Source organism: Drosophila sulfurigaster, chromosome 2R (assembly GCF_023558435.1).
Source record: "Drosophila sulfurigaster albostrigata strain 15112-1811.04 chromosome 2R, ASM2355843v2, whole genome shotgun sequence".
NCBI classification, from domain to species: Eukaryota; Metazoa; Arthropoda; class Insecta; order Diptera; family Drosophilidae; genus Drosophila; species Drosophila sulfurigaster.
In genome coordinates, this window is record NC_084882.1 from 5,992,419 (window position 1) to 6,011,674 (window position 19,256).

The 19,256-nt window shown below is 40.4% G+C and overlaps 6 protein-coding genes across 9 annotated transcripts; 3 read left to right on the plus strand and 3 right to left on the minus strand.

Annotated features, from left to right (window-relative positions):
- The first annotated feature begins 382 nt into the window (after nucleotides 1-382).
- On the plus strand, nucleotides 383-7,228 carry LOC133835826 (mucin-2). 2 transcript variants are annotated; one of them, XM_062265939.1, is made up of 4 exons: nucleotides 383-4,011; nucleotides 4,632-4,728; nucleotides 5,914-6,491; nucleotides 6,600-7,228. In XM_062265939.1, exons 1-4 carry the CDS (start codon nucleotides 695-697, stop codon nucleotides 6,832-6,834), a joined length of 4,227 nt encoding a protein of 1,408 aa, XP_062121923.1. In that variant the 5' UTR covers nucleotides 383-694; the 3' UTR covers nucleotides 6,835-7,228. The 2 variants fall into 2 exon arrangements, with proteins under 2 accessions (XP_062121923.1, XP_062121924.1); XM_062265940.1 differs by having other exon boundaries at nucleotides 6,626-6,770.
- A 374-nt stretch (nucleotides 7,229-7,602) lies between these two features.
- LOC133835831 (peptidyl-prolyl cis-trans isomerase FKBP2) lies at nucleotides 7,603-8,202 on the plus strand. The gene is made up of 2 exons (XM_062265947.1): nucleotides 7,603-7,789; nucleotides 7,854-8,202. The coding sequence occupies exons 1-2, from the start codon at nucleotides 7,640-7,642 to the stop codon at nucleotides 8,118-8,120; spliced, it is 417 nt and encodes a 138-aa protein (XP_062121931.1). The 5' UTR covers nucleotides 7,603-7,639; the 3' UTR covers nucleotides 8,121-8,202.
- Nucleotides 7,687-11,584, minus strand: LOC133835827 (zinc finger protein 420). The gene is made up of 6 exons (XM_062265941.1): nucleotides 11,297-11,584; nucleotides 11,032-11,235; nucleotides 10,721-10,977; nucleotides 9,739-10,663; nucleotides 9,088-9,681; nucleotides 7,687-9,025 (listed from the first exon to the last, which is right to left on the minus strand). The coding sequence occupies exons 1-6, from the start codon at nucleotides 11,426-11,428 to the stop codon at nucleotides 8,240-8,242; spliced, it is 2,898 nt and encodes a 965-aa protein (XP_062121925.1). The 5' UTR covers nucleotides 11,429-11,584; the 3' UTR covers nucleotides 7,687-8,239.
- A 90-nt stretch (nucleotides 11,585-11,674) lies between these two features.
- On the minus strand, nucleotides 11,675-13,014 carry LOC133835830 (transcription initiation factor TFIID subunit 12). 3 transcript variants are annotated; one of them, XM_062265943.1, is made up of 3 exons: nucleotides 12,913-13,014; nucleotides 12,297-12,507; nucleotides 11,675-12,232 (listed from the first exon to the last, which is right to left on the minus strand). In XM_062265943.1, the coding sequence occupies exons 1-3, from the start codon at nucleotides 12,975-12,977 to the stop codon at nucleotides 11,912-11,914; spliced, it is 597 nt and encodes a 198-aa protein (XP_062121927.1). In that variant the 5' UTR covers nucleotides 12,978-13,014; the 3' UTR covers nucleotides 11,675-11,911. The 3 variants fall into 3 exon arrangements, with proteins under 3 accessions (XP_062121927.1, XP_062121928.1, XP_062121930.1); XM_062265944.1 differs by having other exon boundaries at nucleotides 12,826-12,958; XM_062265946.1 differs by having other exon boundaries at nucleotides 12,297-12,503; nucleotides 12,826-12,935.
- Nucleotides 13,015-13,041: 27 nt separating this feature from the next.
- On the plus strand, nucleotides 13,042-14,285 carry LOC133835829 (uncharacterized). Its single transcript, XM_062265942.1, has 2 exons — nucleotides 13,042-13,327; nucleotides 13,403-14,285. Exons 1-2 carry the CDS (start codon nucleotides 13,162-13,164, stop codon nucleotides 14,140-14,142), a joined length of 906 nt encoding a protein of 301 aa, XP_062121926.1. The 5' UTR covers nucleotides 13,042-13,161; the 3' UTR covers nucleotides 14,143-14,285.
- Nucleotides 14,286-14,812: 527 nt separating this feature from the next.
- LOC133838049 (uncharacterized) lies at nucleotides 14,813-19,223 on the minus strand. The gene is made up of 5 exons (XM_062268998.1): nucleotides 18,822-19,223; nucleotides 16,900-17,417; nucleotides 16,265-16,824; nucleotides 15,456-16,194; nucleotides 14,813-15,391 (listed from the first exon to the last, which is right to left on the minus strand). The coding sequence occupies exons 1-5, from the start codon at nucleotides 19,162-19,164 to the stop codon at nucleotides 14,828-14,830; spliced, it is 2,724 nt and encodes a 907-aa protein (XP_062124982.1). The 5' UTR covers nucleotides 19,165-19,223; the 3' UTR covers nucleotides 14,813-14,827.
- Between the last annotated feature and the right edge of the window lie 33 nt (nucleotides 19,224-19,256).

Sequence of the window (19,256 nt, forward strand, 5' to 3'; positions counted from 1 at the left end):
CGTTCTTTGAGCAAGCCGATTTCTCTAGAAAGCTCAAAAGCTTGTGTAGTCCCATTATTTCCACTTTCGTTTCCGCTTCTTTTCATGTTGTTTTCGTAGGGAACCCCTTAACCTTGAACTTGTGGATCACATGTTGTATGTAGCCAACGTTAATTAAAATGTATTTTTAGTGCCTTTCCTTCGTGTCTCACCAATTATGTCTAAATCGTTATCGCATGGCGGGGGGAAATTGTGTTTAGTTTACTTCTTGGGCTTAAACTTAAAGTAATCACTCACTCTTTGGAATAATTGAACGTTCTTGACCTGCATTGTATGTCGTACCTAAACTAATTTAAAACGAAATTGATAATTCTAATATTTAATATTGTTTTTTTTTTTGTAGGTCTCGCATACATTACAAAATGGCGACGTGACGGAACGCGAAATGCAAGCAAAGCTAAGCTCTCTAAAAAATTGAAAATATCAAGTTCGAAAGGTTTAAAATGGGCACATAACTAAAATCGGCAACAAAACCATCAACAACGGTAACAAAAAGTATTGTTAAAGAGTTAAGCACATAAGAGGAAGAAGAATAACTACAATAACAGCACGCAAATTGAAGTAACAATTTGAAAGCGCAGTGAAACGAAGAATTGGTTGAAGTGCTCCCACAAAAGTGTGAGAGAGGGAGAGAGAGAGAGAGACAGCTACCAACATGCAACTCGTCAATCGCTCTCTGTCTATCCGCTGGGTCCTGGGTATATACCTGATGGTGCTGGTATGTTGGGATCCACGATCAACGCAGGCACGTTTTATTGCCAAAAGAGAAACGCCGAATGGGGAAATGGGTGTGGCAGCCGCGACAAGTGACCCTGACATTGTTAAGCCGCAAAACGAAAGTGACAACGAATTGCAAACAACGATTGTTCAACAAGAGCGGCTAAAACCTGGATCACAAGACGAAACATCGACAACATCGCCTACAACATCAGGAATAAGTTTCACATTAGCATCCACAAATGAAATGCAATCCACGGTCAATAGCTTTCGGACCACAGATGAGACAGCAACAACGCCATCTAAAGTTGAACTTACGGAACAACCAATGCTTAAAGAGGATCATAAGTTCACAACAACAACGAAACCTGAGCAGCAGTTAATATCACAAGTGGAAGTCACAACAGAAGCTACTACAACATCCAGTATCAACAGCGAACCAACAACAACAACAGTAACAACGACAACAACGACCATAGCATCAACATCGGACCTTCGATCCACACCACGTGAAGAAGATCGGGCGCGTTCCATGCAATTTCCAAGCAGCACTGAAAGAGTCTCTTTCGTTTCTGTCGTGACTCCCATGAAACTTCGCCCAATTCCAATGGCGACGACAACAACAACAACGCATATGCCTCAGCTGCTGGCACCACTATTGCATGCTGGAGTCACGGTCACGCCGAGTGCTTCAGATGAAAACGCCATCGACGGGCAGGAGGGAATGCAAAAGGTTCATCTGCAACCTGAGAAGCGTGCGAAATTCATCGCTGATAATTCGACAAATGCTCAACAGCTGACGCTGCCGAATGTGGCCGAAGTCTGGAGTTTGGCAGCCTTGAAAATGGTGCCAACACCGTCAACCACAACAACAGCTACCACAACAACAACAACAACAAATTCACCAGTGGCTGGAAAGGGAGTGGAGCTCTCAAACGATATTGAGGAAAGAAACCAAACAATGCAACAGCACAAAGAAAAGAACATTCTCGACTGGCAGCAGATCATGATGATGCCCTTAGGGCAAGAGAATCACACAGAGCCTATCATGATGAGCACCTCATTGGATGCCACAGAGGCTGCAACGCAATCCTCAACATTGAAGCTAGACATCACGTTGAATCAGGGCGAAGTATTTCCAGCTGTCAGCAAATCTGTGACTGAGGGAACCATTAATAAAACAGAATCCAAAGAGGCTCAGCTAAATGAATGGTTACCAATTACAACTACAGAGCCATCAATTAACGAGGCGTCAACAAATCCTCCAAAGCTGCCTTTACAAGAAGCAGAGGACGACTTTACATCAACATCAACAACAACTTTTGTACCTGTAAAGTCAGAGTTAACAGAGAATTCAACACTCAACTTAACATTAGTTGAGAGCACTGTAACACAGCTTAGCATAATAGAAAATTATACAACAGAGTCTGTTGTAACTGAGTCTATAACAGCAGCGGCTGCAGCAACATTGCCTGTTAGCTTGACAACAGCTGAGCGAGCGACAACAACAACAACCACAACAACGACCATGCGAAGTGCGTTGAACGCCACCCCCAGTCCCCATCCCAATACGAATGAAACGGCAATGAATTCCACACTACATGAAAATAATGAAAACGGTGATAAAGCAAACGACGTTGACGTCGGCGTCGAGAGCGACACCAAGACTGAAAGCGACGACGTCATCGACGTCTCTGTCTCTGTCTCGGTTTCAACTACCGAAACCACTCCGACGGCAACTGAGCGGCAAACAATAACAGTTAGTACCCGAACAGCTGTCGAGGAGAGCACAGCCACAGCTCCGACGATTCAAACGGTAACGGTAACGCCAACACCAACGCCAATTTCAACGTCGACGTCAACGGTGACGCCGACGCCGCAAACATTGCACGCAAATGTTGATGAACAAATAGCAACAGCAAGTACAACGACAACGCCAACACCTACACCAACGGAAATTGTCCAAATTAGCAATGAAGTGAATTTAGAAACAATTACAGTGAAACAAGTGACAACCGACGATATCAATAGCAATAGCAACAGCAAAAAATTATTAATAACAACAGGCAGCACTGCGAAACCTATTAACAGCACTGTGAACACCGAGCCACTGCAAGTCGATAATAACAGTACTACAACAGTGACACCGCCTTCGCTGTTGACTGACGAAAATGCCAACAGTAAACTAAACGAACATGAAACTTCGCTGGAAACGAATAACATAAGTGAAACAGCTGGAATAATAATCACAACAACAACAACAACAGCAGCACCTGTGCCAAGCACAAGAACAATAACTGAAGCAACAGCTGCAGTTAACAGACTGGATGTAAGCAAAGCAATAACAACAACAACAACTGCAACTGTAGTGACAGCTGCAAAGGGTGAGTCGGTGTTTAATGAAGACGAAGTAGATGACCAGCAGCAGAATAATCATGATCACGGCACAGAGGAGTCATTGTTAAAAGAAAAGAACATGGCGAATATAACAACAATAACAACCAACACAACATCAATAACGACAACAACAGAAACAGCAACTACAACAACAGCGGCTAGAACGACAGTAAAAACAACAACTACCGAGGAACCAATTATTAATTTGCTGGATGATAGCACCAGTAGCACCTCTAGCAACCCCACTACCACTACAACTTCTACAACAACATCTCCACCCAGACCAAAAACTACAACAACAGCTGAGCCGATATACAGCTCCACTTACTCTACGAACAACTTCAACAACATGCTGCCGGTGGAAACTACGACACGTGCAATCGATTTACCCACCACAATGCTGATCCCCTCGCGTCCCACCGAACTGGATCTAATGCACCAACCGCCTCCAAGCAGCAATTCGGGTACAGATGTCAATGTGATCATTGCCATCACGGTCAGTGTGATTGGTGTCGCGGCTCTGATTCTACTGGTTGCGTTCCTCTATTTGATGCGAAAGCGACAGAAGCAGATGTCGTATGGGCAACGCTGTCGTCCCGTCAGCTTGGATGCCTACTCCCTGGACAATGTGTCCGTTCTGGGCAGCGTCAGGCGAAAAGGTCGAGATTTTCGCGTCTCGAAACGCACATATGGTAATGCCGCCTTCGATGATCCGTCGCTGCGTCACAATATGCTCAATGCTACGGAGCTGGGCAAGTTTTTGGAGCGCAGATCGAGTATCTTCGAGGAGTTCAGAGATGTACCGCAAATAATTGCGCGAGCCGATGAAGTGCCTGCCGGATGTGAGGATAAAAATCGGTGAGTGCGCACAGCTTTGTTGGAGAATAAGAGACATTTTCTATTATTGCACTATTTGCCTTATTATTTGTACTAACTGACAGACAATCTCGTTATACTATTACTATTATTATTATTATTATCTTCTGCAAATAGTCACTGATATCACGTAATAAGGAAAGTGACTGCAGTGTAGATACATACATACATATGTATGTATGTATATAATAATTTATAACATCAAACACTGAGAATTTTCAAGGTTTTTATTGTGGGGATTAATTAAATTTAATTGAGGGTATGACACTCATTTGCTATCCGCTGAAAGATGAGCGATAAGGAAAACAGAAAAAGTGTGACCAATTTGAATTAGATTGATAAAGGTATCTTAATAAAACAAAGTTTATTAGTTAAATAATTATGGATTTAAAAAAATGGGAAAGTAACTGCAACTGCATATCTATAATAATATGATTATTAAAAAGTATTAATAAAATGACTCATTTTTTTATTGTACTACACACTTCCCGATTAACTCTGTTGGTTGCCATTAATGAATCCAATGCCTTTCTGTGATCGCTGACCGGTTTGCCTAATTGAACCGAACTGAACGGAACGTAACCTCAAACTTGAAACCGCAGATACGCTAACGTAATTCCGCTTCCTGAGACGCGGGTGGTACTTCAAAGACAGGGCGATGATGACAAAACGGAATACATTAATGCCAATTATGTGCGGGTAAGTGAGACAGACGAACGAATGCCTCTCATTCAGCAAAAAAACAATCAAAAGCTGCTTTCCCACATGTGTTGTGTGTGTGTGTGTGTGTGTGTGTGTGTGTGTGAGTGTGTGTGTGTATGGTAACTCTCCAACTTTACATAAACACATTGCTATATTGTGTTTGTTGTTGCTTATCTTACAACGGTACAATAACTTAAAGTTGCCTCTTCGTCTAGCCTTGCATGACGTGTGTAGCACAAACGGCTGAAAAGGCGGAATAATTATATGGCCCATGAGATTGGTAAAGTGCCAAGAAAATTACTTCAGCCTCTTTGTTACATTGTCTGTTGTAAACAAATGAGCTCTGTGCGAAATCCATATTGATCCTACTTAAAGCAACTATGACAATAAATAATAATCATAATCAAGGAGAAAGTAGTGTGAAACTACGACGAAGTGCAATATCCTAATTGAATAGTTTGAATGTATTTTGTATTGATGTGATCATGGAACTTATAAAAGTAATTCTTATTAATGTGATTGATCGCAAAGTTATTTAGATTGCCTTAACTTAAGCCAAGACAAATTGCAAAATGAGTAAGCTTGCTTATTTTTGCTTATTTAGTTTTATGAAATTTGCAAAACAATAAACAATTAAACGAAGCATGCAATACAAGCATTGACGTGTAACGACAACGCGTCGACTGTAATAGATGCGAAGCGATTACAGAAAACGGCTAAAGTGTATTGAAGCAAATCTGGCATTGATAAGTCAAGTCGAAGAGAAAGAAAAATACGTATGCAGTTCACTCTCACTTACTCTCATTGCTCAGCTGATGTATTGTACGCAGCTGTTAATAATCTGAGCATTCCCTGATTGACGTTCTGGCTTATCTATATACGTAAACGTGTACACATGTATACACATATGTATGTACGGTGGTGTATGTAAATACATGCATTCACACACACAACCAAGTTTACAGTAATTTATCAAAAGCGCACGCAACTCAATGGCAGCCATTAAAAGCACATTCGCACACACAAATTCATACTTACTATATGTATGTATGTACATATTTTTATGAAGCCACACATGAGAGCGAGAGTATCATTTGTGTTTACCTTTTTGCACGCACTTTAAAGCTTTTAATTAAATGTTATGGCAAATTTACATAAGCTAATTTTCCGGTATATCCACAGGGACCAAGAGACGCACCAAATTATTATATCGCTTGTCAGGCACCTTTGGAGAGTACAACTGGAGACTTTTGGCGCATGATCTGGGAGCAACAATCACGAGTGATTGTACAGGCAACCGATCTGAATGAGAATGGCATTGAACGATGCGCGGAATACCTGCCGCCGTCAGTGACCCTGGATAATCACAGTAGTTATGGCGATTATCAAGTAACACTGAAGCATCGTGAGGTCAAGGATAAATACGCGATTTCCACATTGATGCTCAAGCATGTTGATGAAGAAGAGTGTCGCGAATTGACGCATTATTGGTATAAATGGCCGGAGGCTGGAGTGCCCCTAGAAGAGGCGCCCATTATAGCGATGTTACTGGAGGCGAGATCTTCCCTCAAATCCTATGCTCTGGAGCAGGCCAATGAACTGAAAGAGAAATCCTCAACTTTGAAATCCATGGACAACGCTCTCAACAATAGCGCGGACGTGGATACAAAGAAGGCAGAAGAAGTGGGCAGCGCTTCGAGCGGGCCCAGCAATGAAATTAATGGCAATGTGACCAATAAGCAGCCTCGCAGTCAGCAGGGGTAAGTTGTGTGTGTGTGTGCGTGTGCGTAAATTGTCATCAGTTTAGCATGTTAATTGTTAATTGTTTTTCGTTATCTTCACTGTGTGTTCATTTTTCATCCCTTTAGACCGCTAACCATTCACTGTTCCCCAGGCACGGGTCGAACTGGCACTATCATTGCCTGTGACATGGCCATACGCAGTCTGGAAACACCTAAACGTTTCGTGGACATTCCGCAGTTGGTTTACTATGTGCGTCGTGGACGTGCCAGCTCCGTACAGACCAAGGAGCAATACGAATTTATCTACAAGGTGGCCAATATGTATGCGACCAAAATCACAAATCTATCAAATGATAACTGAGATTGTGTGCAGTCGAAACATGTTTAACCAAGTCCTTATATAAACGCTGTATACATTTAGTCATAGGTTATATACAATTTATATCTTTATATCTATTATACATATATTATACAAACATAAATTAATTAATTAATGTTACTATTCTAAGAGTGATAGCGTGTAAGATATGTATTTATCGATTGTTCGCATACGTTATTTTCGATTGCTGGAATTTTAATTTAAAATATATGTATTCCTTTATTATTGTGATATATTCGTACATTTGTAAATCTCGTAATTATCTGTTGCATATTTATAATTAGGCTTTGTTTTTGCAAGTAAATACCTGTAAAATGTGTACATTTTATTGTATTTTAATTGTAAATCGTTATCAAATTTCTGTATTTTAATAAAAGCTTGAATGTATGTCAAATGTATCTGCTTGTTTGTATGTTGAATTTCAAAAACGATTAAAATATTACAGACTTGATTTTTTTACTTCACGATTACAGAAAAAACAATAGTTTAAATTAAATTTTGCTAGGATTAAATGAAAGTTATTTCATTCACTTAATAATTTTCAAAATATGTATGGCATTCTAAGAGAATTGTATATGCTTCCGAAATAAAAATTGTGAAAGGAGAAAAAAAAACTGAACTGAAAAAATAATTTTGAATAATGCGCGAGAATCGATTATTAGCAATTGCTATTCACATAGATTACAATAACAATGGCGCCATGTCAGCTGTGAATGGCGATAATAATCGGTGCCGTCGATAACCGATATCATGTTTTCATTAAAGAAAAATTTAACTAGAAGTGAAGATGAAAGTGCAGCATTTGTTAATTGTTTGTGCTCTTTTCGGTACGGCTTTGGCCAATGATACGCCTAAAGTGAAGATTGGAGTTAAAAAACGAGTTGAAAACTGCACGAAGAAAGCAAAGAGCGGCGACCTTATTCACGTGCACTATAAGGTAATAATCCAATAAATATGTTGCACGTCAGTTCCTGATAACAAAACACATAATTTGTTTTCAGGGTTCTTTGCAAGATGGCACTGAGTTCGACAGTAGTTATGGCCGCGGCAAGCCCTTCTCGTTTAGCTTGGGCGCCCGACAAGTCATCAAAGGCTGGGACCAGGGACTTCTAGGAATGTGTGAAGGTGAGCGTCGAACACTGACAATTCCGCCGGAGCTTGGGTATGGAGCAAGTGGAGCGGGAGGTGGTAAGATTCCTCCAAATGCGGTGCTTGTTTTCGATGTGGAAATGGTGAAGATTGAAGCACGCGGATCCGAAGAGTTATAAGCAATAAAACCAACTAAATGAATTTGCATTTCAAATTTGTAGGCATCAAGCCAGTCTTTCAATAATAAAAAAAAAACAATAATTCAAGTCTAAATAACTAAACAAATGGCAAAGCACCCTTAAGCGGTTTGTGTCTGCATCTGCGATTGCGTTGTACCTCGTTCGTCGACCTCGTCAAAGTGACGACGCATCATTCGATGCTTTTCGAGCGCGGTGCCCTGGATGAAGCGTTCGCCGCATGTGCCACAGATGAAAGGGCACTCGCCCGTATGCTGCTGAAGATGCAGCTTTAAATCCTTGGCCTGGCGATAGCTTTTGTCGCAGTACGTGCACTTGTGGGGCTTCAGTCCGCTGTGGGTGAGCATGTGTCGTTTGAGCTTATCGGATCGGGCGAAATCCTTGCCGCAGACTGTACAATGGAATGGTTTCTCGCCGGTGTGCATGCGACGATGCGATATCATTTCCGAGTGCCGGGGAAAGGCCATTTCACATAGATCACATTTAAATGGTTTCTCGCCTGTATGGCGGCGCATGTGGGTTACTAAGGTTGCTGCGGATTGCGTCTCGCGACCACACAGTGAACACAAGAACTTCTTGATGGCCTCCTTGCGTTTGCGATCGCCGTTGATGTGCACGTCCCGTATGTGATTGTTAAGGCGTGACTTCATTTGGTAGGTGCGATCGCAGTGCGGACATTGTAGTAATTGAAGAGCAGGATCGACTTGATCCGCTACATCATTGGGTAGACGACGATCAGCGCTAGCACCGCGTTCATTTCCACCATGTTGGAGTTGCATATGTTGCTGAAGATTCTCAGGCCACATAAACTTGTAGCTGCATCTACTGCACGCATATTTCTTTTCAGTGCTGTGGCACTGCGATTGACGATGCTGATCCATAATGCTCTGTAAAAGGATAAATGCTTCAGTAAATTTGCTCGAATAAAACTGTAGAATAAGTACGTTACCTTGCAGACACACTTGAAAATGCAGGTCTCACACTCATGTGGCATCTTGTCAAAACGATGCATGGCACGCTGATGCTGTATCATCTCGTATTTTCGCTTGCATTGCACTTTGCACAGCTCACAGACGTAGACGATGCGCGACGTTGATTGCATCTGCATTTGCATTTGCACTTCATCCTCTGTCTCAGAGTCACCTAGCTGCAGTTCGTATCCCGATTCATTTGTTATGGAATAGTTGTGTGGCGAATCATAGTTCTGGTGCAGCGATAAAGCCAGCTTCAGCTCTAGTTGAATGTGAGCACGCAGATCGATGATGCGCTCAAAGTGCATGTTGCAGATCTTGCAGGTGATTCGTTTGGTGCCATTCGGCTTTGAAGTGGCCGCAATAAGTGTCTCCGCCAATGGAATATCCTGCTCTCGAATGCCATGTCGCTTGAGGTGCTTCACCAGATAGTCGCGTCGGTAGAACTTGCGAGTGCACCATTGACACGGTATTAGCTTCGATTGCTCTGCGTGCACGCTCAGCAAATGAACTGTTAGCGACTTCTTCTTGTCAAAGACTCGTTTGCAATCGACGCACTCGAATGTTTGATTCTAAAGCAAGAGTTATATAAGAATAAAGTATGTAATGCATTGTTTGCCAATACTCACAGCAATTCTGTGCTCCCTGATGTGCACCTTTAGATTGTGACGCCAGCGAAAGCGCAATGGACATTTGTGGCATAGGAAACGTTTTTGCGAATTCTTGCATTGCGACTCGTTGTGATGCCGCAGCAACTGCAGGCTGACAAAGCGAGCATCGCAGCGACCACAGACATGCGGTGCATCCTGCCAGAGATGCGTTTGTCGCTGATGCTCGTACAGCTGATACTTCCGTTGATAGCGTTCTTGGCAAAGTTCACAACAGTATTTGGCTATTGGTATGCTACGTTGTTGCTTCGTATGCTCATCTGCATCCAGTTCAGCTTCGCTATCAGTCTCTGAGCTGTCTAGATCTATTTCATAGCCCGATTGATTCGTTATCGAATAGAAACGTTGATAAATGCCAGCAGCTAAATCTTTTCGTATGAGCGCCTTTAGTTCTTGTTCAGTCATATCCTTGGCATCTGGATAGAACAGCTCGGCAAGTTCATTGGGTTCCATATTGGACCGTGTGCCAAAGTTAACAATCTCTGGATGCTGCTCTAAGTGGCGTCGCAAATGAACGATCTTATCGTATTGACTTTGGCAGATCATGCACTCAATAAGCTTATAGCCATGAGGTTTGCACACATTTATATCAATATCCTTGGCCTTTTTATTTTCTCCCAAATTGGCCGATCTCTTCGAATCCCCGTGCACCTTGAGATGTGCTTTCAGTGCTTCGTGGTGGCTGAATTTTCGTATGCAGAACGAGCAGGAATACCAATCAGTTTTCGATTTATGCACCCGTGAAGAATGCTGCTTTAGATATCTGGGACGCTTGAAGCTTTTGGGACATTCTTTGCACTCGAATATTTGTCTCTTTAATTTGCGATGTTTTTCTGTTTGCTTCCACTTTTGTATCCGCTGTTGTAGAGGCAAATCATCCAGCGAACTGAAACACATAATGGGATTAACTTTTGTACACTCAATATGCGATTTGAAATCCTACTCTTCTTCGTCGTTATCATTATCAGCCTTATACAAATGGTCCTGTGCAATCGCTGCTTTTGTTGCAACTCCAACCTCTTCCTGTTTGACGGGATCGACCATTGTCAATGGATCGTTGGACGCTTTGGTTACATCTACATCCACATCACTGCTCAATGTGTTGTCAACATCGTTGGCATTTTGTACTGTGGTGAATTCCGGCAGTTCTGTGCAGGTGATATCGTTGTCAACATCCTCTTCTTCCGTTTCCAATTTAACCTTTAGACAATTGATTTGTGAGAGATTCAAGTAATAACAATAAACAAGACTTGCCTCCACATGTTGTTCGGCACACAGTTCCATGGGTACCTCCTGCAGGCAGTCCACCACACTGACTTTGTCGCTATCCTGCACATGGTTTATCAGCAGCTCGTGTGCTGCCAGCGCCTGCTTGACATAGTAATAAGCGCTTATTAGTTTCCTGGCGCAGGTGCCGCACAAACATTGTGGGAGTCGCTGGCCCAATGGATCGTCTACCTGTAAAATAACTTGTCTGCATTAAGGATATGAATAGATAATTAGTTTGTAGCATATTTACCTCAATGTGCGTCAATTCAGATAAAATGTCGGAGAGCAATTTATCAGGAAATCTTTTGGTGGCCGTCGCTAACTTATAAAGTTTATCGGTGTCTCTTGCGTCGCAAGTGCGACACATGACTGGCAGCTTCATGTTGTTATGCCTTTTTTAAATTGCAATACCTTTCAGCTAACAAGAAACAATAACATTTATCAAATACAGAATATCAACAAATTTCCATCTCGTTTTTGCTTATTTTACACACAGATGTGCGTTGGTAACTGAGAAGGGAGAAACGTCAACGCAACTATCGCACTTCGATAGCTATCGATAAGTAGAATCGTAAAATCGAAAGTAATTGTGTTTATTAATTGGTTTGGCGAATAAACAAAAAAATAGTTTGTAATGAATTGTATATTGTTTATTTAAAGTCATTCAGAAGTCATTTGCACACATATTTGAATTGACTACTTCGTGTTTCTCTATATTCTGTATATTTAAAGTAAATGATATTATAAGTATACAACTGCATCTTATTTTAGAATCTTGATAAGCGATGCGTTTCACAAAAAATTTAAAACAATATGTCAATTTGAAGAAAAAGAACGGGAATCCATTCGTAAATTAAAATCGTGTCTAGTACTTCTTGATGGTTTTTCTTATTAAAGCCAAGCGTTGTTTGTGCGCCTCAGTGACAGCAGCACGTTTATATGGACGCAGCTCGTCTGTTCCAAATCCAGGTATCCACATATTATACTTCCGCTCAAAGTGCAGCTGCACATCGCGTACCTCAATCTTGTTGGACTTGCGATGCTTAGCAAAAGCACTTGTTGACTTGACGGTGTCCTCCACAAAATCGTCTATGATCTGCAGCAACAACTCTTCTACGTCTTCATCCAACTGTGTTGTGGTGTCCACTTCACGCACCAATTCGGTAAGACGCGGTTTGGTTAGCATCTAAAGATTCCACAGAATAACTGTATTAATAAGTTATCATCGATATTGAAACCGTTTCGCTTACAGGTGTATTTTCGGCCCCAGTTGCTGGACTGTGATTTGTGCTTTTACCACTTGCACCACCGCCTCCTGCGCCACCAACTCCAGCAGCAGCCTGGCTCGTAGTTGTCGTTGTTGCTGATGTACCGTTCTGGGAGGTTGAGTTGCTGTTGTTTGTCATTGGGCTGTGCTGAGAGGGCGATGCCATTGGTGGTGAGTCGTTATGACCGCTCTTGCTATCAAAAGTGGTAAAGAAATCCGACATGTTGTTTAGAGATGTGCATGCATATATTCTTAAGACAAACAATTCGTGTTTCTTTTATAAATAGTTGAGACTAGAATCAAAGTGATGAAACCAAACTGATATGAATGTGTTATGTGTGTGTGTGTTGTGTTGGCTGTAATTGGTGGTGATTATTTGAATTAGTGTGTAATGTGGGCATAAATTGCATATTAATGATAATAGAATTTTTTTTATTGGCAAATTGCTGTGCCATGCATCCTGTTTTTGTATGCCCATATTGGCTGCTATATCGCACAACTAACTGACTTACAGTGAACGTTTATTAATAGTTTTACTTTTTATTGAGAATGAAAACAGCAAATTTATTTATTTGTTGCAAACAACAAAACAAACTCACTTGGTTTGCGTGTTGTGAAACGCGTCATAGTGGCAAGAGTATCGACCTAGCGATGAATAATACATTTGATATTTAACATCTTTGCAACACTCAACTAAATATACCAACTGATAAGTGCTGCAAAGATGACAACTATCGAAGCAGTCACTCATCGATAACTCGATAATCTTCTTTTACGTATTTAATTTAAAAACAAAGAAAAACGTCAATACGCCATTTGATAAAGTTATAAGCAATATTGAAAATAAAATGTCATTGGACGAGACAACAGCTAACATGCAACCAACTGAAAATGCTGAAGATAATGATGGTGTTGATAATCCTGTCGATATGACGTTTACCAAGGAAGTACGCAAAGCTACAAAAGACGTCCATACTTTGACTGATGTTTTGGTTAACGCAAAATTTGCATTCGGTAATTACATACATATGTGATTATGCTTATCGTGAAATTTTTATATTTAGTCTTTGGGGCGTTGTCGAATTGCAGCTCTGTCGGACGATGAAGTTTGGTACGATGGTCTCTTGGTCTTCTACGAGTTATATAAATTCTTTGAAACACATTTGCCAGAGCGCCTGCTTCCCAAGGAACTTCATCGGACCGCTGCCTTTGAGCGTGACTTTGCATATTTCTATGGCTCCGACTGGAAGAAGACTTACGAGCCGCGTCCGGCTGTCCTAGAATATCTTTCATTGCTAGAGAGTGTCGCCGCCAAAAATGAAGTGCTCCTCTTCGCCTATGCCTTTCAAATGTACATGGCATTGATGTCTGGTGGACAATTATTGCAAAAAAAGCGTATGATTGCTCGCAAACTGTGGATCTTTCCCAAAGGCAATGTCGAGCAGGAGCAAAAACAGGCACAGGCCGATGCAGCGTTGGCAACTGATGCTTCAACTGCTGCTAATGTTGAGCTTGATGATAAAGATTTGATGGCGCGTCCAATGCCCGAGCAGGTGACCATATGTCCTGTTGGATGTGAGGCCACATATTTTCCCACACGAATTCCCAAACTCAAGTCGAAGCTGCGGCGCATATTCAACGAGCTATACGGCAATCTAGACGAACAGACGCGTGCCGAGTACATCGAGGAAAGTCGCAACGTTTTCCGCCAGAACATGGAACTATTGCGCACAGTAAAGGGTGTGAATAGGGCTAATCTTAGGAAACTTGCCATTGCGGTTATCTTTGTAACCACCATATATGTGGCATTTAAATTGGCTGTCAAATAAGATGTTATTTTCATTAACCTATATTTGCAACTATTATATTTGTAGGATTCCAATTAGCATAACTATATACGATTGTTCTCTAGTTTGTATATGAAGCAAAGTCAATAAATTGCAAGTTAACTTCATAATGAAAGTCGCTATAATCCAAAAAGTTTTATTTACTTTGAATAATAAACCCTTTAAGAAAGTACTAGTCTAATTGTCTTCTTTTGATTCAGGAAGGGATTTATAGCTGTGCTATGTTTGCTAAATCTTTTATTGTTTCATATTCTTTAAAGTTTAAATTCATTATACCCGTTGCCCATCATATAGATAATTACTATTATTTTTATTATTTGACGGTAAGAGGAAATCATATTTTACAATTTTATCGAGCTGATAAAAGTAACATTACTAACACTAGACTAAGCGACTCTTTTGGTTCGGATAGGATTATATGTATAGTATCGATGTTGTTGATGAAGAATTTTCTCTTGAGCATTAGGCTCTCATTATTTATCATCCGGAAATGTCATATGCTTACAATAGATACTCATAAATCATAGTGTATAGTGCATATTATCTAAAAGTTTTAATTATATATTTATTTATTTTTTTTTTTCAATATTTGACAATATATACCATATAAATAATACATCACATTTTGCAATTGTATAGTTTCAGAGGCAGTAGCGAAAAAGAAACTTTAGACAAAGTCGAGCAATCCCCTATGATTAAGAAAGGGATATATGGCTTCGCTGTGCTTACGATATCTGTCATTATTGAAGAGCTTCCGCTTGAAATTTTTACCTTCCTCATCGTTGCCCAACATGGTCTCAATGCTCGCGTTATTTGTGGGCTCGAGCAGGACTGCTGACATCACCGTGGATGTGGTTGTCACAGCCCAAATGGAATCGTTCAGCAGCATTATGTGGAGTTCTCTTAGAGAGGGAATGTGGCGCGGATACTTCAGCAGCTCGAGGTTTCGTTTCAGTTCGTCGTGATAAAAGCGAATAAAGTAATCGAATTTCTCAAGTTTGATATCAAAGTTGGGCGAGGATAACAGGAAGTAATATAGATCCTGGGCTGGAGTGTTAAAGTTTGATCGCTGGAAATCGATGAGGAGAGTATCGATAATCTGTCCTTGTGAATTATAGGAAAACATCACATTGTTTGTCCAACAGTCACCGTGATTCATCACATTGAACTGCTTCTCATCGTACTCCTCCGCCTTGGATATCAGTGTAAAGAGGTTATCTAGTACCTTGACCTTTAAAATAAAGGATATAGTGGGATTGTACTTTCATCTGGACATAATCTTGATTTAAACTTACCACTTTTTTGCCATAAAGTTCACTACCCTGGAATTTTTGAATCGCCTCAGCCGCTAGTCCCATAAAACTTTTATTTTGCTCACTTTCGAAGATTGGACGAGTGTTCTCATTGTGCAAAGCTTTGTCCAGACAATCAGCATACTTGCCTTTTGTTACATACCATTGAGCAGAGGCTGCATGCAATTTGGCCAACTTTGCTAACACATGTTTCGTTTCACTTTCGTTCAACCCCTTAAGGCGATCCGCATTCTTATAGCCCGCTGGTCGCAGGTTCTCAAGCAGGATGTGGTCGTCCTTTGGCGAAGTCTGGAACGTATAGCTTTTGGGGCCAAAGACAACTGGCTCTCCAGCGTGCTGATAGAGTTGCTCCAGCTGTGGTATGACATCATAGTACATTGCTATCTCTTTTTTAAATGTGAGCATCAAGTCGAGTATCGTCTTTGAAGCGGCTCCAGCCGGTGGCACTTTTAGCATAAATGAAATGCTTGATTTACCACCCGATACTTTGAGGTAGTCAATATCCACCGAGAGCATGATTGAAGAGTAGTTATCACCAGCTTCTGTGGCTTTTCGCACAAGGAAACTTTGTATATCCTTATAGTCGGTTATCTCTGTTTTAAGCAGAGTCTTAAAGAAGTCGATGCTGACCCAGTCGGGGGCCTCAGGATCCACATTGATCACAACTTGATTTGGTGATTCAGTTGCTATCGCAGCAGGAGTCAATCCTGGGAGTTCTTCACTAAAAAAGGGATTTATACGTTTGAGATGCACAATCAAGTGATCATAATCAGCTGAGCTGTAGGACTTACTAGGTTTCTAGGAGTCCTCGATTATCCAGCCAAGGTAGTATCTGTTCAATATAATGCTGGTAACGCTTGTTGGAGTACATCAGATTCTTAAAATCAGACCCAGATTCAGTGTCTGCAAAGAAGTTCTCAAAGGTGGCCGATTCAGTGGGATCCAGAAGAACCACGGGCAGCACCATATAGACTGCAGTGATGGCCCAGCTAGCGTGTTTAGATAGCTGCATATGCAGTTCCCATAACTTCGGCTTGCGTTCAGTGTATTCGAGTAATTCCAGGTGCTCAATCAGCTGGTCGTGGTAATATTTGATGAAATAGTCAAAATGCTTCAGCTTATAATCAATGTGCACAGATGTCATTATGAAATAGACCAAATCTCCGAAAGGATGGCCATAGTGTGGATTCTGGAAATCCACAAAGAGCATTTCGGAGAGATCTCCATTTAGTGCGATCTTAAAGAGAAGATTGTTGACCCAAGAATCACCGTGGTTGATAACATTGAATTCATTGGGGTCGTGGTTGCCAATGGACTTAAACAGATCTTTAATTTTACCGAAATATGCTTCCTAATTAATAATAAAGGATATTAATCAAAATAATATAAAAAAAAAGAAATACTGGATCAGTTGTACTACACTTACCATCTTGTCATGGTATTTTTGACAGTCCTTGAAGTTCTTTAAATTACTAAGGAATCTTTTCTGTGTTGGTACCATCATGGCTTCTAGCATCGCCAAGGCAACTTCAATATTCTTCCCAAACATTCCATACATAAGTCGCTCCGAGATACCATAGAGGTTCTTATAATGTGCACCCGCGGCGTGATATTGTGCCATCTTCTTAAGAACTACTTTGGTCTGCTCAAAATTGAGACACTCCAAACGATTGACGTTCTTATAACCTTCTTGACCCAGATCGTACATTAACACTGTATTGGCAAGTCGAGGCTCTTCTTTTACGCTCTCCTTGAACTGATATGCTCTCGGAGCAAATCTTATGTCTAGCCCCTTTTCTTTGTACAATTTCTCCAGCTTGGGCAACAAATCTATATAGGCTTCATTCTCAACGACAAAGAAATTTGAAACGGCGAGCATTTGTTCCATTTCCGGCGATTCGTGTGGCACTTTCATCATGTACGAAACGGACTTGCTGGATTTGTCTGAAAAAAATAAATATATTACCAAACAAGTAAGAAAGTTACAGTCGAGTGTAAGTACCAGATTGTCGGCCAAAGCAACTAAGAGCCCTAGTAGGTGTTTTTGCCCATACAAAAGTATTTCTTTAATAACTTCCACAATTTTTATCTGATCGCAACCAAATTTGCAGGAATCATAACTACTATAGTAATTATAGTATATACCAAAAATTCGCAACTCCAGCTTTAAAATTACGCTTGGTATTCGATTTTTTTTGATTTGCGGGGGCGGAAGTGGGCGTGGCAAAAATTTGAAACAAACTTGATCTGCGTGCAAACATAACAAATGCTGTCGAAAAAAAATTATAGCTCTATCTCTTATAGTCTCTGAGATCCAGTGTTTCATACGGACAGACGGACAGACACACAGACGGACATGGCTAGATCGACTCAGCTGTTGACCCTGATCAAGAATATATATACTTTATAGGGTCGGAGAGGCCCCCCCCTTTATCTGTTATATACATTTCCTGCCGGCACAAAGTTATAATACCCTTCTACCCTATTGGTAGCGTGTATAAAAAGACACAATAAAGTTAGTAAGAAAGTATGCAAAAATCACAAGGAACAATCCAGACATCAAAGTAATCAAATTAATGCTACTCGTTACAATAACAATATTTGCAAGTACTAATAGTTTCCGAAATCATTAGGAATGGACTATTTGTAATGAGAGTAAATTTTTTACTAATTAAAAAATTATTTTTCCGAAGCCAATGTTTTTAAATCAGTCAGCTTGATAAATTGAATCATTAAAAAATAATTTATCTGAACCCAATATTTTTTAATTATTCAATTTATCATGCTTCTAACCTGCACAAAGTTGTTAGCGAAAAATTATTGATTATTTATTATATATATATATCTGTCTTTCCGCATTCAATCCTAGATCTTTGAGACTATAACAACATTAGACACTTTAGAAATTGTAAAGCATTATCTACAGACTAGTCAAGTTTGGTAAAAATAGTAATCGTAAAGTCGGAAATTCCACACAATAATGACATATGATAATTTGATTACGATTGGGCAATAAAGATTAAATTGTATGAAATCAATACAGTATTTGCGTCGAGTAATGCGTAAAATATGGTTTTTATCCATAGAGACAATAAAGTTATATGACTGATTTACGCTTTCAAGTTAAGATATGTTATGTACACCATACTTGACTGTAATTTAGTTATAGATAGACTAGGGACAATTATAAAATGGTTATCTCAAGTTGAGATAAGTGACCATAACAAACGATTACGCTCAAAATTTCTTTGTCGATAAGAATACTATATATAGAGCACATGAATTTAATTGCATTTTAAAATATAATTCTGATTTGTGACATCATTAAAAGATTAGCTCTTCACATACCTGATAATTCAACATCTAAGCTCACTCTCAGCATTAGTGTTGCATAGTTCTCTCCGGGGTTCAAAGCGGGTTTTATGTGAAAGCTTTTGATTTTTTCAAAGCTTGGAACAGTCTCTCTGAGTATTTCCACAAAATGCGACTCTTTAATCCATGTGGGTACCAATTTAATATCAAATTCTGGAACTGGCGCGGCAGGGGCAGCGGCTGGAGAGGAATCCGGTGTGACGATCTTGCTCTGTGCTTGAGAGTCATTAGATTTAGCGGTAATGCTTCTCTTCTGCGGCTTAGGTTCTTCACTAGCCACATCATACTTGTGCTTGGACTTCGAATTAAATGCACCCATTGTACGAGATCTAGGTACGTCTTTTCAACAGGTCGAATTAATTTCAACTGAGGGAATGCGTTAAATAGTTTGTCGATATTTATACCCGAATA

Bases quoted from the DNA above. Each gene is read 5' to 3' on its own strand.
- LOC133835826 (XM_062265939.1), top strand. From the start codon at position 695: ATGCAACTCGTCAATCGCTCTCTGTCTATCCGCTGGGTCCTGGGTATA. The intron at 4,012-4,631 runs GTGAGTGCGCAC...TTGAAACCGCAG, and splicing joins GGATGTGAGGATAAAAATCG to ATACGCTAACGTAATTCCGC. The intron at 4,729-5,913 runs GTAAGTGAGACA...GTATATCCACAG, and splicing joins TTAATGCCAATTATGTGCGG to GGACCAAGAGACGCACCAAA.
- LOC133835830 (XM_062265943.1), bottom strand. From the start codon at position 12,977: ATGTATTATTCATCGCTAGGTCGATACTCTTGCCACTATGACGCGTTT. The intron at 12,508-12,912 runs GTGAGTTTGTTT...CACTTTTGATAG, and splicing joins TTTCACAACACGCAAACCAA to CAAGAGCGGTCATAACGACT. The intron at 12,233-12,296 runs GTAAGCGAAACG...TGGAATCTTTAG, and splicing joins CTGGGGCCGAAAATACACCT to ATGCTAACCAAACCGCGTCT.
- LOC133838049 (XM_062268998.1), bottom strand. From the start codon at position 19,164: ATGGGTGCATTTAATTCGAAGTCCAAGCACAAGTATGATGTGGCTAGT. The intron at 17,418-18,821 runs GTATGTGAAGAG...TATTTTTTTCAG, and splicing joins CTTAGATGTTGAATTATCAG to ACAAATCCAGCAAGTCCGTT. The intron at 16,825-16,899 runs GTAAGTGTAGTA...ATTATTAATTAG, and splicing joins AAAAATACCATGACAAGATG to GAAGCATATTTCGGTAAAAT.
- LOC133835831 (XM_062265947.1), top strand. From the start codon at position 7,640: ATGAAAGTGCAGCATTTGTTAATTGTTTGTGCTCTTTTCGGTACGGCT. The intron at 7,790-7,853 runs GTAATAATCCAA...ATTTGTTTTCAG, and splicing joins TTATTCACGTGCACTATAAG to GGTTCTTTGCAAGATGGCAC.
- LOC133835827 (XM_062265941.1), bottom strand. From the start codon at position 11,428: ATGAAGCTGCCAGTCATGTGTCGCACTTGCGACGCAAGAGACACCGAT. The intron at 11,236-11,296 runs GTAAATATGCTA...GTTATTTTACAG, and splicing joins CTGAATTGACGCACATTGAG to GTAGACGATCCATTGGGCCA. The intron at 9,026-9,087 runs GTAACGTACTTA...ATCCTTTTACAG, and splicing joins TTTTCAAGTGTGTCTGCAAG to AGCATTATGGATCAGCATCG.
- LOC133835829 (XM_062265942.1), top strand. From the start codon at position 13,162: ATGTCATTGGACGAGACAACAGCTAACATGCAACCAACTGAAAATGCT. The intron at 13,328-13,402 runs GTAATTACATAC...GTCGAATTGCAG, and splicing joins TAACGCAAAATTTGCATTCG to CTCTGTCGGACGATGAAGTT.